Source organism: Hyla sarda, chromosome 2, assembly GCF_029499605.1.
Source record: "Hyla sarda isolate aHylSar1 chromosome 2, aHylSar1.hap1, whole genome shotgun sequence".
Lineage (NCBI taxonomy): Eukaryota > Metazoa > Chordata > Amphibia > Anura > Hylidae > Hyla > Hyla sarda.
In genome coordinates this window covers 218,728,153-218,745,222 of record NC_079190.1, presented here as the reverse complement: position 1 = coordinate 218,745,222, position 17,070 = coordinate 218,728,153, and the positions used below count along the sequence as shown (strand labels likewise).

The 17,070-nt window shown below is 41.9% G+C and overlaps 1 protein-coding gene and 1 long non-coding RNA gene across 5 annotated transcripts in view; one reads left to right on the top strand and one right to left on the bottom strand.

Moving 5' to 3' along the window:
* LOC130355769 (uncharacterized) overlaps positions 1-17,070 on the bottom strand; it is a 161,769-nt gene that overhangs the window by 37,737 nt on the left and 106,962 nt on the right. The window lies entirely within an intron of this gene.
* Positions 1-17,070, top strand: part of P2RX1 (purinergic receptor P2X 1) — a 199,617-nt gene that overhangs the window by 93,705 nt on the left and 88,842 nt on the right. For all 4 annotated transcript variants that reach the window (XM_056556399.1, XM_056556401.1, XM_056556400.1 and 1 more), the window contains 2 exons: positions 10,105-10,201; positions 16,619-16,699. In XM_056556399.1, coding sequence (XP_056412374.1) covers positions 10,105-10,201; positions 16,619-16,699 — 178 coding nt within the window. The remainder of the gene's footprint in view (positions 1-10,104; positions 10,202-16,618; positions 16,700-17,070) is intronic.

The window sequence follows — 17,070 nt, the reverse complement described above, 5'->3', positions numbered from 1 at the left end:
AATAAGGGTGCATGTTTTCACTCTACGGGTGCCGGATCCGGCGGGGGAGGGGAAAACTAGAGATGAGCGAACTTACAGTAAATTCGATTTGTCATGAACTTCACGGCTTGGCAGTTGATGACTTATCCTGCATAAATTAGTTCAGCTTTCAGGTGCTCCGGTGGGCTGGAAAAGGTGGATACAGTTCTAGGAGACTCTTTCCTAGGACTATATCCACCTTTTCCAGCCCACAGGAGCACCTGAAAGCTGAACTAATTTATGCAGGATAAGTCATCAACTGCCGAGCCGAGAAGTTCGTGACGAATCGAATTCACTGTAAGTTCGCTCATCTCTAGGGAAAACCGTGCACTCGGATTAGGGCGTTTGTCCGGCTGGGGTAACCTGGGCACCCTAATACCCAAAAGACTAGGGGATTGTTGGGTATACAGTTCCATTGTATATATGCTAATTTATTTAGCAATGCATTTTAATAGTAAAAATAAAATCCCTAACCTACGTGAAACACGCTTATTACATTTAAATAAATATTTCCTTAGGGTATGCTCACGTGCAACAAAATGCAACATCCAATGCTGTGAGGATTTCATTGTGGATTTTATGCTGAATCCAATGATTGAAAGAAAAAATGTATAAATATTAAAAATTGCTGACTACATTCTCCAGATTTTACACCGCTCAAGGCCTGGGCCCCCCCTTCCACTACATGGCCTGCCCCCCGAATCCACCCCCAGACCCTGTCCCTAATCTTATTTTATTTTCTAATTATATATTTCAAATTAGATTAAAGCAGGGTGCAGTGCAGTAAGACATTGTGCCGCACAGTATTTTACTGCACTGCACCCTGCTATATTCTAATACACCCTAATCTAGTTACTGTGAAATTTCCTTAAAAATTCAACAATAGTGCCACATACTGATCATACAGAGGTAGATACTAGCAAGGGCTCTGCTGCCATTATAAGGGATTACAGTTACATTTACTTACTCACAAGCTATGTCTTCTTTGATTAGAGGCCATCATGAAGACTTGTCTCCAAAGAACCTGCCAGACAAACATTTTAGGCGCCTTTCTTCAGCACAATGCCCACTTCTTTACAGACTCCTCATGTGTATGGCTGCATACATTAATAGTGCCCACTTTGTGCCTGTCTGTGCCCCTGAATATATATGTACACCCCTCTGTGCCCCCCTATATATTTATAGACCCCCCCTTTTTCCCAATATATTGTTAATGACCCCCTTGTGCCCCCATATATACTTGTAAATCCCCCTCCCTTCTGTGCCCCCCTATATATTTAATGACCCTGTCTTGGTGCCCCCATATATATATTTATTGACCCCCCTCTTGGTGCCCCCATATATATATATATTTAATGACCTCCTCTTGGAGCCCCCATATATATTTATTGACCCCTCTTGGTGCCCCCATATATATATAGACTCCCTCTTGGTGCCCCCATAATATATTTAATGACCCCCTCTTGGTGCCCCCATATATATTTAATGACCCCCCCTCCCCTCTGTGCCCCCAGATATTGCTGTAGGCCCACCACAGACATACTGCCTCCAGCCATATATAGGATGCGGCTGCAGGCAGTATGTCTGTGTACCGGCCAGTTTCCGTGGTCCAATCACTCCTTCTCTAGTCTGGGGTCAGGATGGACTGCTATGGCCTATGGGTCATAGCCAGGGGTGGAGTGACAACACTCGGGGCCCCCAGACCAAAAAAAAGGCAAGGGCCCCTGCTAGGCTCTGCAGCTGATCAATCTTCTGGCCTGCCCCTATTCCACCCAAATCACATACACAATAAACTAAAATTTATTTATGTAAGAAACACTTTAACGTAGGTACATGACCAATAATACTGGTATACAAGGAGTAAATATATACTGTACTGAATAAAACCACTATACACAGACCAGTATACTATAAAGGTTCTGTATACAATATAAGTGATTATATACAGGACCATATGGCGGTAGATATCAGCTGTACACAGGATGTGTATACCATATAAGCGATTACAGTTACATTTTGGGACTCACAATTACGTCTTTTCTCATCAGTGGCATCCTCTTTCCTTTTCTTCTCTGTCCGGTGGATCTCTTAACATCTGCAGGACAAACATGCCAGATAATAATGTCCTCCTTGGTGTCCTACACAGTAAAAGGGCAGGTAGGTAGGTAGCCAGGTAAATAGGTAACTAGGTAGGTAGATCAGGAAGCCAGATATGTAGGTAGGTGACAAGCCAGGTAGGTAGGCGGCTAGCTAGGTTGTTAGGCAGTCATGTATGAAGGCCAGGTACATAGTTAGATAGCTGGGTATGTAGGTAGCAAAATGGAGAGTAGAACAGCACACATCAAACAATGCGAAAATAGAGGTTTGGTGCTCCCAGCTTCTGGGGCTATGGTCAAAAGCCCACCATTTGTATACACAAAAGAGAAAATCTTGCAGCAGCACACAGATAAGGTGAAAAAATAGTGATTTAATCCATAAAAAGTGTTATGGATTAAATCACTATTTTTTCACCTTATCTGTGTTCTTCTGCAAGATTTTCTTTTTTTTGGGTATGTAGGTAGTTAGATAGCCTGGTATGTAGGTAAGTAGTTAGGCATCCAGGTATAAAGTGAGTTACCCCCCCCATAGGTGAGTTATCACCCCCCCTCTTCCCCATGGGTATAGGCAGAGTTATCCCCCCCTTTCCCCATAGCAGAGTTACCCCCCTTTCCCTATAGGTATAGGCAGAGTTACCCCCCTTCCCCATAGGTATAGGCAGAGCTATCCCCCTTTCCTCCCATTTCCCTACAGATATAGGCAGAGTTACCCCCCTTTCCTCCCCTTTCCCTATAGGTATAGGCAGAGTTACCCCCTTACCTCCCCTTTCCCTATAGGTATAGGCAGAGTTACCCCTCTTTCCTCCCTTTTCCCTATAGGTATAGGCAGAGTTACCCCCCTCTTCCCTATAGGTATAGGCAGAGTTACCCCCTTCCCCCTTTTCCCTATAGGTATAGGCAGAGTTACCCCCTTTCCCTATAGGTATAGGCAGAGTTACCCCCCCCCCCCCTTCTTCCCTATAAGTATAGGCAGAGTTACCCCCTCCCCCCTTTTCCCTATAGGTATAGGCAGAGTTATCCCCCTTTCCTCCCCTTTCCCTATAGGTATATGCAGAGTAAAAAAAAAAAAGATGCTCACCTGATGTCCCACGCAACAATCTCCTCAGCAGCAGGGGCCCGCGTCTTCTCCCCTCCACAATACAGGCCTGTACTGCATGCTGCTTGGGGGCGGAGGTCCCGTCTCCCCTGTGTAAGCTGCAGATGCGGCTCACACAGAGGGGACACCTTCTCCTGTATGTGCGTGTATCGCGCATACAGGAGAAGGCAGCGCTGCTAGCTGGGGATCTGGGATGAGCGTCCCAGATCCTTAGTAGCGGCAGCGGGCCCTTAATCCAGTCAGGCGGGTCTACTTCCAGCGGGGAGTGAGCGGGGTCAGTCACGGAGCCTGGGCCCCCCTGGGCATCAGGCTCCATATGGGGGTACTGCCTGTACCCCCTTGATGGCGGCCCTGACACTATGGCCCAGATTTATCAATCTGCCGGAAACCAAAGCTATCTGGTTTTGCCCATATCAACCAATCACAGCTCAGCTTTCATATCTCAATGAGCTCTGATAAAATGAAAGCTGAGCTGTGATTGGTTGTTATTGCTAAAATCAGATTTGAGAAATGAAAGTTCCAGGCACTGCAAAGGTTAATGCATCAAAGTGTGGTTATCTTCCAAATAAATCCGCTTTAAGGTACCCTCTAATAAACTGAGTCCAAGCTATTTGGGTCCCTATAAAATAAAAAAATGACTTAATAACCTTGTCTTATTCCCTCCATCTGCCCTCCCCTCTCCGGATCCCGAATTCCTTCCATGTCTCCCTCTTGAAGCCTGTCATCCACAATCGTTTTTTCTCAAAAGGACGTCTTGCCTTCCACCATCTCTGGTACCTCTGATATTTTTGTTGTTAAGGAAATCTTGGACTCCAAGCTGGTCAGAGGGAAACGCTTCTTTCTTGTGGATTGGGAAAGATTTGGTCCGGAGGAGAGGTCTTGGGAACCGCAGGACAATATCCTGGACCAGGACCTTCTCAAAAAAATTCTGAACCCTAAAAAAAGGGGGCGACCAAAGGGGGGGGGGGTTACTGTAACACTTCGTGCTCTGGCTGCATGCACCAGCCATGAGCGCATTGTCCCTGTGTCCCCGGCTGCCGACGGGGCTGGGATTCGCATCGCGGGACACGCCCACATGAGAATTCCAGCCAATCACTCACCACGCTCTGCTGCCGCCTCCTCCACTGTGTGTTAGCTCTGACATGCGTGTCCCCGTCTCCTAGGGCGCGCTCGCGCCAGAACTCTGAAATTTAAGGTGCCAGTACCCCCATAATTAGTTGTACACCTGGCACTACTCTATAAAGTCCCTGCATCTCCCACATTTCCCTGCCGGATTTTCAGTGCCCCTAGCCTGAGATTATGCATTCCATATTGCCTGTTTTCCTTACCTGTATATCCAGACTTTCCCGCTACGTTATTTGACTTTGCACCTTTGCCGCCTGCCTCAACCTTTTGCTACGTGGCGCCTGGGTTTCGCCTGCCGCAGCAAGCCCATCCTGCCTTGCGGGAGGCTCTGGTGAAGACCAGTGGCACTTTAGACTCCACTCCCCGATACAGTCCGTGTCATCAGCCACACAGGTTAGATGATCCACATCCAGCTCCGTAACAATAATTTGTATTCTTATGCATTCTTAAAAAGTGTACCTGTCGTTAACAGAAATTTTTATATAATGTAGATAATACTATTATATTTATAATGTACATTGATTGAAAATTTTGTATATTTTTGGGTGAAAAAATACTGTAACTGCAGCTATAGCCTGTATGTCTTTATGAGGAGTCCAAATACAGGAAGTGAGGGCGGGAGAAGAAGGGCTCTGTGCAGGCTCCTGGCTTGTCAATAATCCTGCTGTGTGAGGCGGGAGGGTGTGACAGAGCCTCACTGCACAGAGCGCTGCTTGTCCTCAGTGTACAGAGCCCTGCTTGTCCTTAGTGCACAGAGCCCTGCTTGTCCTCAGTGCACAGAGCCCTGCTTTTCCACCCACACTTCCTGTATTTGGAGACCTCAGAGGGACACACAGGCAATAGCTGTAGGGACAAAAATATACACATTTTCTAACCAATGTATATTACAAATATACATATGACAGTATTATCTATATTGTATAAAATGTTTTTAACGACAGGTACATTTTAAGGACACAAACTTTATGTTTACCCATACAGTGTGTGTTGTGGAAAATTCCCCAAATTAGTACTTTTTGTTAATCCTGCTGCACTAAAAATGATATAAAAAGTGACCAAAATATCACCGCTATTAACGTCAACCCATCCTGAAATAAACAAGCCCTCACAAAACTCCACTGATGAAAAAATAAAGTTACGATTCTCAGAATATGGTGTTGAATCTGGTCTTTATGCCACCTCCCAAAAAATTGAGTAGAAGAATTTACACTCAGTAATGCTGGTGCAAGTACTGTATTAAACTGATTTATAGAATGTCTCCTAGACTTTCTAGAAAATCGTAGGTTACTCTCACTGCCATTTTTGTAGTGCTGAGCAAAAACAAACAGACCAGAACTGCCTGTTTTAGTGATTGTGAGGATCTCAGCATCTAGACCCCACCAATCAGAACTTTAAAACAAGTCATGCAGTTTTGAAAGTCAAAATGCTCCAAAGTTAAACAGAAAAAAACTGATTGACAAAAATCTTTTTTTCTGGAGCTGTTTTTTTTTTAGGTAGATTTTATTCGGATACTTTTTAGCCATTTGAACAGGGGAATAATGATCACAGTCACAAGGGGTGCAACCACGACCTACAGAGGAAGAGGGGCCAGACAGGATTTTTAGAATCCCCATGCAAGCGGAGCTTTCAGCTGTGTGGCTTCTTTGAAGGGGTACTCCGGTGAAATATTTTTTTTTCATATAAACTGCCTCAGGAACTGTCTAGAGTAGGAGCAAAACCCCATAGCAAACCTCTCCTGATCTGGACAGTTCATGAGACAGACAGAGGTGTCAGCAGAGAGCACTCTTGTTAGACATAAAACAACCACTCAACTTCAGCAGCTGATAAGTACTGGTAGGATTAAGATTTTCGTAATAGAAGTAATTTACAAATCTCTAAATATAAAGTGCTGGCGCTCAATAAAGTGACAGAATATGAAATATGTTAAATAAATAGTATTTATTGAATATAGAATATGAAGTGCAGTGTGTCTCTTACAATAGATCTGTCTGATGTAGTCTCAGTTTCACAGATGATCTGCAAAAGATGCAATTGCGTTGTTAATGTAATTGGTATAAAAATGTTAAAAAATGAAAATCAAAAGTTAAAATAAGTATTGTGTCACCCACCTATAAAGTGCTGGGTGCTGTAATTATATCTGTGGATTTCAATTGAAGTTCCTGCAAGTGGGGGAGTTAAATGGTATCAATGAGTCTTGCTGTGTCAATTTGCTTCTGACTTGAAGTGTTGGAGAGGAGATGAACTTGGCTACTAAAAAGATATAACGATGTAGTAATATTTAGGTTGTGATAAAGGGTATTCAATATAGGTAATTTGATATTGACACTGTGGTTACAATGTATATCCTAAGATGCCTACCTAGTATTGCAGAAAGAAAAAATGTATATATTTGTGTTCCACTTGAGACGGTTGGTAGATAGTGGTGAATGAAGCTTTCAAAAAAGAAGGAGAAAAAAGGAAATGTGTTTACTGTACTGGAAAAGGTGGTTCTGTTATGGCAACAGTTACTTTTAAAAAATATATATATTCCACTAATATACATGTGAAAGGAAATTTTCCGTTTTACCGCATTCAGTTGTGGTTTCCGGGGGTTCCGTTCGGTGCTTCCTTGGAGTCCTCGCTGTACTGCAGTCCGGTTTTGTTTAAGGGTGCAGGCCGGGATAGGGGACAGCCCCGGCTGGTGGTGTGTCTACCTTCCTCACTGCCTGAGAGAGTTGATCAGCATTTTTTTCCTGCGTGACGTCACTACGGATAGTTTTGGAATCCAAAGAAGGAACTTCCGACTGTCTCCTTCCTCTGGGACTCTCTCAGGCAGCAAGGAAGGTAGACACACCACCGGCCGGGGCTGTCCCCTATCCCGGCCTGCACCCTTAAACAAAACCAGACTGCAGTACAGCGAGGACTCCAAGGAAGCACCGAACGGAACCCCTGGAAACCACAACTGAATGCGGTAAAACGGAAAATTTCCTTTCACATGTATATATATATATTTTTTTTTTTAAAGTAACTGTTGCCATAACAGAACCACCTTTTCCAGTACAGGAAACAAATTTCCTTTTTTCTCCTTCTTTTTTGAAAGCTTCATTCAACACTATCTACCAACCGTCTCAAGTGGAACACAAATATATAAATTTTTTCTTTCTGCAATACTAGGTAGGCATCTTAGGATATACATTGTAACCACAGTGTCAATATCAAATTACCTATACTGAATACCCTTTATCACAACCTAAATATTACTACATCGTTATATCTTTTTAGTAGCCAAGTTCATCTCCTCTCCAACACTTCAAATCAGAAGCAAATTGGAAAATTGACACAGCAAGACTCATTGATACCATTTAACTCCCCCAGCTTGCAGGAACTTCAATTGAAATCCACAGATATAATTACAGCACCCAGCACTTTATAGGTGGGTGACACAATACTTATTTTAATTTTTGATTTTCATTTTTTAACATTTTTATACCAATTACATTAACCACGCAATTGCATCTTTTGCATATCATCTGTGAAACTGAAACTACATCAGACAGATCTATTGTAAGAGACACACTGCACTTCATATTCTTTATTCAATAAATACTATTTATTTAACATCTTTTATATTCTGTCACTTTATTAAGCGCCAGCACTTTATATTTATTTATTTATTTATACAGGTGGGTAAGACCACTGATCATATAGGTATACAGGACCCTATTTTGTGCAAGGCAGCTCCCCATCATTAGATCTTATATATTGCACTTGTATTATTTCCTATATACTAATTAACAAATCTGTTTAACTTACTGGAACCAGTGTATATGAAAAAAAATTGTTTTTCACCGGAGTACCCCTTAAAGCTGTACACACAGATGAAAGTACACTGTGCCCACAACAGGGCAGAGTCAGCGGCCTCCTGTCCTGTCAATTCAGTAGGGACTTCTGATGCTGGCAGCGTCTCTCTTTGATGTCATGGGGAGCAGAGATGGAAGTGCTGATTTTTATTTTATGGGGCTACTACTTTATGGGGGCCTAGTACTTTATGAGTCAGTATGGGTACCTACTACTATATGGGGTCCTAATACTATATGGGGCAGTATGGGGGCCTACTACTATATGGGGGCAGTAAGTGGGCATAATACAATATGGGGGCAGTATGGGGGCCTAATACTATATTAGGGCAGCATGTTTCATAACTACTATATGGGGGCAATATAGGGGCCTAATATTATATGGTAGCATATTGCTATATTGGGCTCAGGTGGGCCTAACTACTATATAGGTGTAATGTGGGAGCCTAGCTACTGTATAGGGGCACAGAGCAGCCTAAAATGTTTGTCTGGCAGATTCTTCAGTGAAAAGCCTTGGCCGTGAGAAGTCTTCATGACTGTCTGGGCCAGATTGTGAAGAAAAGAAAAACTGAATGATTAGAGAAAAAGTCACCTGAGTCACAAGGTACAGCTTGTGTGTAATGATCTTTGTGTAGTAGATTTTATTCAGCAGCATTATAGCAGTATTAGTCATTAGTCAGTGGTAATGGTAGTGGGGATCATAGCGTGGCTCATGCACTATGGTGCTTTTTTGCCATATAGTTGACAAAAAAGTAATTTGAAACTACTTTTAGGGTATTTCTGTCCTTGGAAGAATCTGTGTTACAAATTTTGTGGTATTTTTTGTGAAAATTCTTTGTGAAAAGGAAGAACGTTAAGCTAAAAATAGATATCATTGGATTTTTTTCCCATTTTTATAGCATACCTGTCACAAAATAAAAAAAAACACCCAGGCTCACTCTGGGTTACTGAAGCATCATGCCTCATATGTTTTCAGTCATTTCTGGACCTTTTTGAGCTTTTACAGCATTTGGTATGCCGCTTACTGCAATTCAATCCACTAGAGAGGAGGGGAGGGGGTGTTCCTCTTGGCAGGCATGGCGTGTGTCATCACATGCCGTGTATGTACTTCTGCCTTCACTCTCTCCTCTAACAGAAGTAGCATACTGAACTGCAGTAAATTATGCTCTTAGGAATCCTCCTGGCTTGGGGTTTGCAGTAAAGTTGCAGGCATTCTTCTCTAGTGGAGCTTCTGTCACATTCCGACATGTGAATTTTGTGAACTGTGTCCAGGTTTGCTGTACAGCTAAGACATAGACTGCTGTGATACAGAGACATGTCAGCTTCTGCTATACTGTATATGAAGTCCCCTAATGGCTGATAATATAAGGTAAATCATGTATCATTTATAAAAATATTTGATAAATAAAGAATATTACAAATATGTAAAACTTTTGGTCCTCTACGCTACACTAGAAGTTTTTACATCTGTCATTACCCATTTAAGGCCCAATGCTAAAAACTTTTGTTAAACACTGGTGGGATCAAACTGCTTACTACAACCCTAGATAAATACTGTAGTGGTACCTCAGGGATTCTGGAAATACAATATGGTACTCAGATATCATACTTATTTTTTTATTTTCATGGTTAAACGTTAAACAAATTTGTAAAACACTTGGTTCAAAACGCTCACTACGCCTCCAAATACATTCCTCGAGGCATGTAGTTTCCATAGTGGTATCACTTCGTATTTGGTGGAAGGGGAGGCACAATAGTGCCTTAGGGCTTTACAAATGTGAACATGTCTCAAAAAAAACCATCCCAGCTAATTCTGTGCTAAAAAATAAAATGGTACTTTTTCCCTTCTGAGCCCAGCCCTGTACCTATACAACAGTTTTCAACCACGAACACAGTAATTATTGTTTTATTTTGCATATTACTTTTATTTCAGGTATCCTAACTGGAAATTGCAAGCCTATCAACAATGAAACTAAGTCTTGTGAAGTCTATGCTTGGTGTCCTGTGGAAAATGACTATAATATACCTAAGTATGTAGCATTATTTTTTAACTTGTCGCCTCCTTGCCTCCTAAGACCCATTATATTTTTTATTTTTCCAGCGACGGAATCATATGAGGGCTTATTTTTTGCAAGACAAGTCTCACTTTGTAACGGCACCATAAAATGTATTGTAAAACTAGAAAAGAAAATATTTGTGGAGTGAAATTGAAAAACAAAACAAAAAGAAAACCCCACAAATTTGCTAATTCAGGAGGAATTTGTTTTTACATCCTGCAGTAAAACTGACATGTTATCGTTATTCTAAATGTCAGTACAATTACAGTGATTTATACACTTTCTTTTTTAATATCTGCTTTGCATAGCCCTTTTCTGAACCCTATAAATTTTGTCCACCTATGGAGCTATGTAAGGACACATTTTTGCACTGTGATCTGTAGTTTTTATCTGTAGTTTTCAGGTGTAGATGGAAATTTTTCATCACTTCATCACTTATTTTTTTCTGGCATGCGAATCAGCGATTTTGGCACTATGCATTTTCTTTTCTATTAATGCTGTCGACCACACAGGATTAATACTGTTACAGTCATGGCTGTAAATGTTGGCACACCTGACATTTTTCTAGAAAATTAAGTATTTCTCACAGAAAAGTAACATAAGTTTTGCTATACACATGTTTATTCCCTTTGTGTGTATTGGAACTAATCCAAAAATGGGAGGAAAAAAAAGCAAATTGGACATAATGTCACACCAAACTCCAAAAATGGGCTGGACAAAATTGTTGGCAAAATTGTTGGCAATATTTGGTTGCACACCCTTTGCAAAAAATAACTGAAATCAGTTGCTTCCTATAACCAGCAATAAGCTTCTTACACATCTCAGCCAGAATATTGGACCACTCTTCCTTTGCAAACTGCTCCAGGTCTTTTTTATTGGAAGGGCACCTTTTCCCAACAGCAATTTTAAGATCTCTCCACAGGTGTTCAATGGGATTTAGATCTGGACTCATTGCTGGCCACTTCAGAACTCTCCAGCGCTTTGTTACCATCCATTCTGGGTGCTTTTTGATGTATGTTTGTGGTCATTGTCCTGCTGGAAGACCCAAGATCTCGGAAGCAAACCCAGCTTTCTGACACTGGGCTGTATAGTGCGACCCAAAATCCATTGGTAATCCTCAGATTTCATGATGCCTTGCACACATTCAAGGCACCCAGTGCCAGAGGCAACAAAACAACCCCAAAACATAACTGAAACTCCACCATAATTCACTGTAGGTACTGTGTTCTTTTCTTTGTAGACATCATTCTGTTTTCGGTAAACAGTAGAATGATGTGCTTTACCAAAGCGCTTTATCTTGGTCTCATCTGTCCAGAAGATGTTTTCCCAGAAGGATTTTGGCTTACTCAGGTTCATTTTGGCAAAATGTAGTCTTGCTTTTTTTATGTCTCTCTGTCAGCAGTGGGGTCCTCCTGGGTCTCCTGCCATAGCATTTCATTTCATTTAAATGTGGACAGATAGTTCGGGATGATACTGATGCTCCCTGAGCTGCCTATCCGACATCCGGCCTATCCTGCGTTGACACCTTTCATCAATTTTTCTCTTCTGTCCACGCCCAGGGAGATTAGCTACAGTACCATGGGTGGCAAACTTCTTGGTAATGTTGCACACTGTGGACAAAGGCAAATCTAGATCTCTGGAGATGGACTTGTAACCTTGAGCTTGTTGATATTTTTCCACAATTTTGGTTCTCAAGTCCTCAGACAGTTGTCTTCTCCTCTTTCTGTTGTCCATGCTTAGTGTGGCACACACAGACACACAATGCAAAGACTAAGTGAACTTCTCTCCTCTCCTTTTTATCTGCTTTCAGGTGTTATTTTTATATTGCCTACACCTGTTACTTACCCTAGGTGAGCTTAAAAGGAGCATCACATGCTTGAAACAATCTTATTTTTCCACATTTTTGAAAGGGTGCCAATAATTTTGTCCAGCCCATTTTTGGAGTTTAATGTGACATTATGTCCAATTTGCTTTTTTTCCTCCCTTTTTTTGGTTTAGTTCCAATACACACAAAGGGAATAAACATGTGTATAGCAAAACATGTGTTACTGCAATCCTTTTCTGTGAGAAATACTTAATTTTTTAGAAAAATTTCAGGGTTGCCAACATTTACGGCCATGACTGTATATTTTGAGAGCTTAGGGAATACCTAGTATGTATATTTTTAGGGATTTTTTATTTATTTACTAGCTGAGTACCCGGCGTTGCCCGGTTTTTCCTTCCTATTCCTTGTTGTGGAGGAAAATAAAACAAAGGAGGAAGCTTTTGACTTCATATCCCTTCCTCATATATTGTTGTCATATCCCAACCCCATATCCTGTCCTCATATCCAGACCTCCTATCCCGTCATCATATCCCAACCTCACATCTCGTCCTCATATCCCGACCTATCCCGAACTCTTATCCCATCCTCCTATCCCGACCTCCTATCCCGACCTCCTATCCCGTCCTCCTATCCCGTCCTCCTATCTCGATCTCCTATCCCATCCTCCTATCTCGACCTCCTATCCCATCCTCCTATCTCGACCTCCTATCCCGTCCTCCTATCTCGACCTCCTATACCGTCCTCCTATCCTGACCTCCTATCCCGTCCTCCTATCCTGACCTCCTATCCCATTCTCCTATCTCAACCCCCTATCCCGTCCTCCTATCTCCACCTCTTATCCCGACCTCCTAGCTCAACCTCCTATCCCGTCCTCCTATCCCGTCCTCCTATCTCGACCTCCTATCTCGACCTCCTATCCCGACCTCCTATCCCGACCTCCTATCCTTACCTCCTATCTCGACCTCTTATCCCATCCTCCTATGTTGACCTCCTATTTCGACCTCCTATCCCGACCTCCTATCCCATCCTCCTATCTCGACCTCCTATCCCGATCTCCTATCCCGATCTCCTATCTCGACCTCCTATCTCGACCTCCTATCCCGTCCTCCTATCCCGACCTCCTATCCCGTCCTCCTATCTCAACCCCCTATCCCGTCCTCCCATCTCCACCTCTTATCCTGACCTCCTATCTCAACCTCCTATCCCGTCCTCCTATCTTGTCCTCCTATCTCGACCTCCTATCCCATCCTCCTAGCCCGTCCTCCTATCGCGTCCTCCTATCCCGTCCTCCTATCCCGACCTCCTATCGCGTCCTCCTATCTCCACTTCATATCCCGTCCTCATATCCCGACCTCCTAACTTGACCTCCTATCCCGACCATCCCATCCTCCTATCTTTACCTCCTATCTTGACCTCCCATCTCGACCTCCCATCCCGTCCTCATATCCCGACCTGTAATATGTGACCAGGTATTGAAATATCTCCAGCTGTACAGAAGTTATGTGGGAACATACATTTCCCATTGATTTGCATGGGACTTTAAACAAAACCCCCGACCCTCACAAATGGGGGTAGTTAAGGGTTAAATTAACTATCCTATATTTTAAGTGGACATATAAGTAACATGTGACCAAGTATTATCGAAATATCTCCAGCTGTTTGAAAGTTATGCAGTAACATATATTTCCCATAGACTTGTATAGGACTCTAAACATAAACCCCGCCCCGGGCAAATGGGGGTGAGTAAGAGTTAAATTACCTATCCTATGTTTGTTGTTGACATATAGGTAACATGTGTGCCAAGTTTCATGTTAATATCTTTAGCCGTTTGGAAGTTTTTGTGGAACATACACACATACATACATACATACATACATATATATACATATACACACACACACGTTGAGTTTTATATATATATATATAGATTTGACCCCTTAATGACCAAGGACGTATATTTACGTCCTGGGCCGGCTCCCGCAATATAACGCCGGGTCACACGGTAACCCCGTGTCATATCGGGTCGGTCCCGGCATGTAACTGAAGCCGGGACCCGGGTCTAATAGCGCGCAGCAGCGATCGCTGCAAAAACAAGTGTAAAAAAAAATTAATAAATGTGATTTAACCCTTTCCCTAATAAAAGTCAAATCACCCCCTTTTCCCATAAAAAAAACATGTAAATAAAATTAAATACAAACATATGTTGTATCGCCGCATGCGTAAATGTCCGAACTATAAAAATTAAAGCATGAATTAAACCGCATGGTCAATGGCGTATGCGCAAAAAAATTCCAAAGTCCAAAATAACACATTTTTGGTCAGTTTTTATATCATGAAAAAATGAATAAAAAGCGATCAAAAAGTCCGATCAATACAAAAATGGTACCTCTAAAAACTTCAGATCACGGCGCAAAAAATTAGCCCTCATACCGCCCCATATACAATAAAATAAAAAAAGTTATAGGGGTCAGAAGATGACAATTTTAAACATATACATTTTCCTGCATGTAGTTATGTTTTTTTCCAGAAGTATGACAAAATCAAACCTATAAGTAGGATATCATTTTAATCGTATGGACCTACAGAAGAAAGATAAGGTTTCATTTTTACTGAAAAATGTACTGCGTAGAAACAGAAGCCCCCAAAATTTACAAAATGGCGTTTTTTCTTCTATTTAATTGCACAATGATTTTTTTCCGTTTCGCCGTAGATTTTTGGGTAAAATGACTGATGTCACTGCAAAGTAGAATTGGTGGTGCAAAAAATAAGCCATCAAATGGATTTTTAGGTGCAAAATTGAAAGGGTTATGATTTTTAAAAGGTGAGGAGGAAAAAATGAAAGTGCAAAAACGGAAAAACCTGTGGTCCTTAAGGGGTTAAAAATGTGAAACAAGGAGTGATTTCAATTTTTTATTGGAAGTAGATTTTAAAAATTTTTTACACTTTAGGGAGGTTTTATAGATAATAATTTGAATGATTATACAACACACTGCAATACTATTGAGATGTAAATAGCAGCTGTTCTAGCCATCACCTCCTGAGCCCACTCCATACTTCCTTCACTCATCACATGATGTACACCTATGTCATATGTTGGAAATATGAACTAGTAAGGGTTGTATCTCACCCAATGCCTGATTCACAGCTTAGACTTCTCTATATTGCAATATATTGTCCAACATGAAGCTGCTGCTTCATAGGGCGGTCTATACAAACAGGATAGCAGGATCTGTGTGCCTACACTACCTGAGGGACAGCTGAAAATTAAAGATGGAGTCTGCAGATGGGAAAACTGGTGAATAATGTCATATATGAATTATGTAATGGTCAGAAATGTTGTTACCGTATAAACTCGAGTATAAGCCAAGTTTTTCAGCACGATTTTTCGTGTTGAAAAGGCCCCCCTTCTCAGTGGTCTTCAACCTGTGGTCCTCCAGATGTTGCAAAACTACAACTCCCAGCATGCTGGGAGTTGTAGTTTTGAAACATCTGGAGGTCCACAGGTTGAAGACCACTGCCGGGCCTTCTTCATCATCCAGACCCCCCTTTAGTTTTCTACTCAGCTCCCCTCGGGGGGAAGGAAGGGTGAGCTGGTCGGGGCCATCTATGCTGCAGGGACCATCCGGTGGGGAGGGTTAGTCATTCCGGGCTGTCCATCTTCATCGGGAGGCCCTCTTCTCCGCTCCGGGACGGCCCCGGACTAGTGACGTTGCCTTGACGACGACGTACAGGGACGTCCCTGCGCATGAACATCCCTGTGCGTCGTCGTCAAGGCAACGTCACTAGTCCGGGGCCGGCCCGGAGTGGAGAAGAGGGCCTCCCGATGAAGATGGACAGCCCGGAACGACTAACCCTCCCCACCGGAGGGTCCCTGCAGCATAGATGGCCCGGACCAGCTCACCCTTCCTTCCCACCGAGGGGAGGTGAGTAGAAAACCAAAGGGGGGGGGGGGGGTCTGGATGATGAAGAAGGCCCGGCAGTGATCTTCAACCTGCGGACATCCAGATGTTTCAAAACTACAACTCCCAGCATGCCCGGACAGCCGACGGCAACATCTGGAGGTCCGCAGATTGAAGACCACTGAAGGGATTGACAGGCGGTGATGATGAAGGGGGGGGGGAGGATGATGACAGGGTAATGATGACGGGGGATGTTGTATTTCCCACCCTAGGCTTATAGTTGAGTCAATTACTTTTTTTTTTTTTTTTTGGGGGGGTGAAAAAAAAAAGTATACATGTATTTTCATGTATACACAACAGCTTATACTGAAAAGTTACCTGAAATAATAAGTTCATGTTAAAAAATTCATGTTATTATTTAAAGTGCATTTACAAATTATTTTAGGTTTACTGATTTTCCACTGCTATTATCATTATTATTTGCCTTTTATTGACAATTGTCAGAATGTCATTCTAGTGCATTCTACTATCATGATTTATGTCTTTGTTGCCAAAGAGCATTTGTCCCTGTTATTATTTCATTATGATATCCTCAAACATCTGCATTATGGTCATAGATGCTTCATTATTACACCCTAATATCCAGCTTTTTCTTTTATTTTACAGCCCTCCATTATTATTGCAGGCAGAAAACTTCACTTTATTTATTAAAAACAGTATTAGTTTTCCAAGGCATAAAATTAATAGGTAAGTAAAACCAAACAATATTGTAAATCATATGTTAGTACCTGCTTAATTAATACTGTGACCTGTTGATTATTTTAACTATTTGAATTTTTTTTTCTTTTACCAAATTTTATTCATTTTCTCCTTTACTCAAATATGTTTTAGACAAACACATATTCATTATCAGTACATGTTAGACTGTCACTGGGGGTATCATGCCAGGAATATTAGCTTACATTCAACAAAGAAATAAGGAATACATGAGGAATGCAACAAAAAGGAAGGGTATGCATACGATCTAATATCAGACAGTTCCCTAACATCTGCTACCGGGAAACAAGAGAAATTAAATTTTATAAATATATTAATAATTTTATAAATATTGCCAGAAG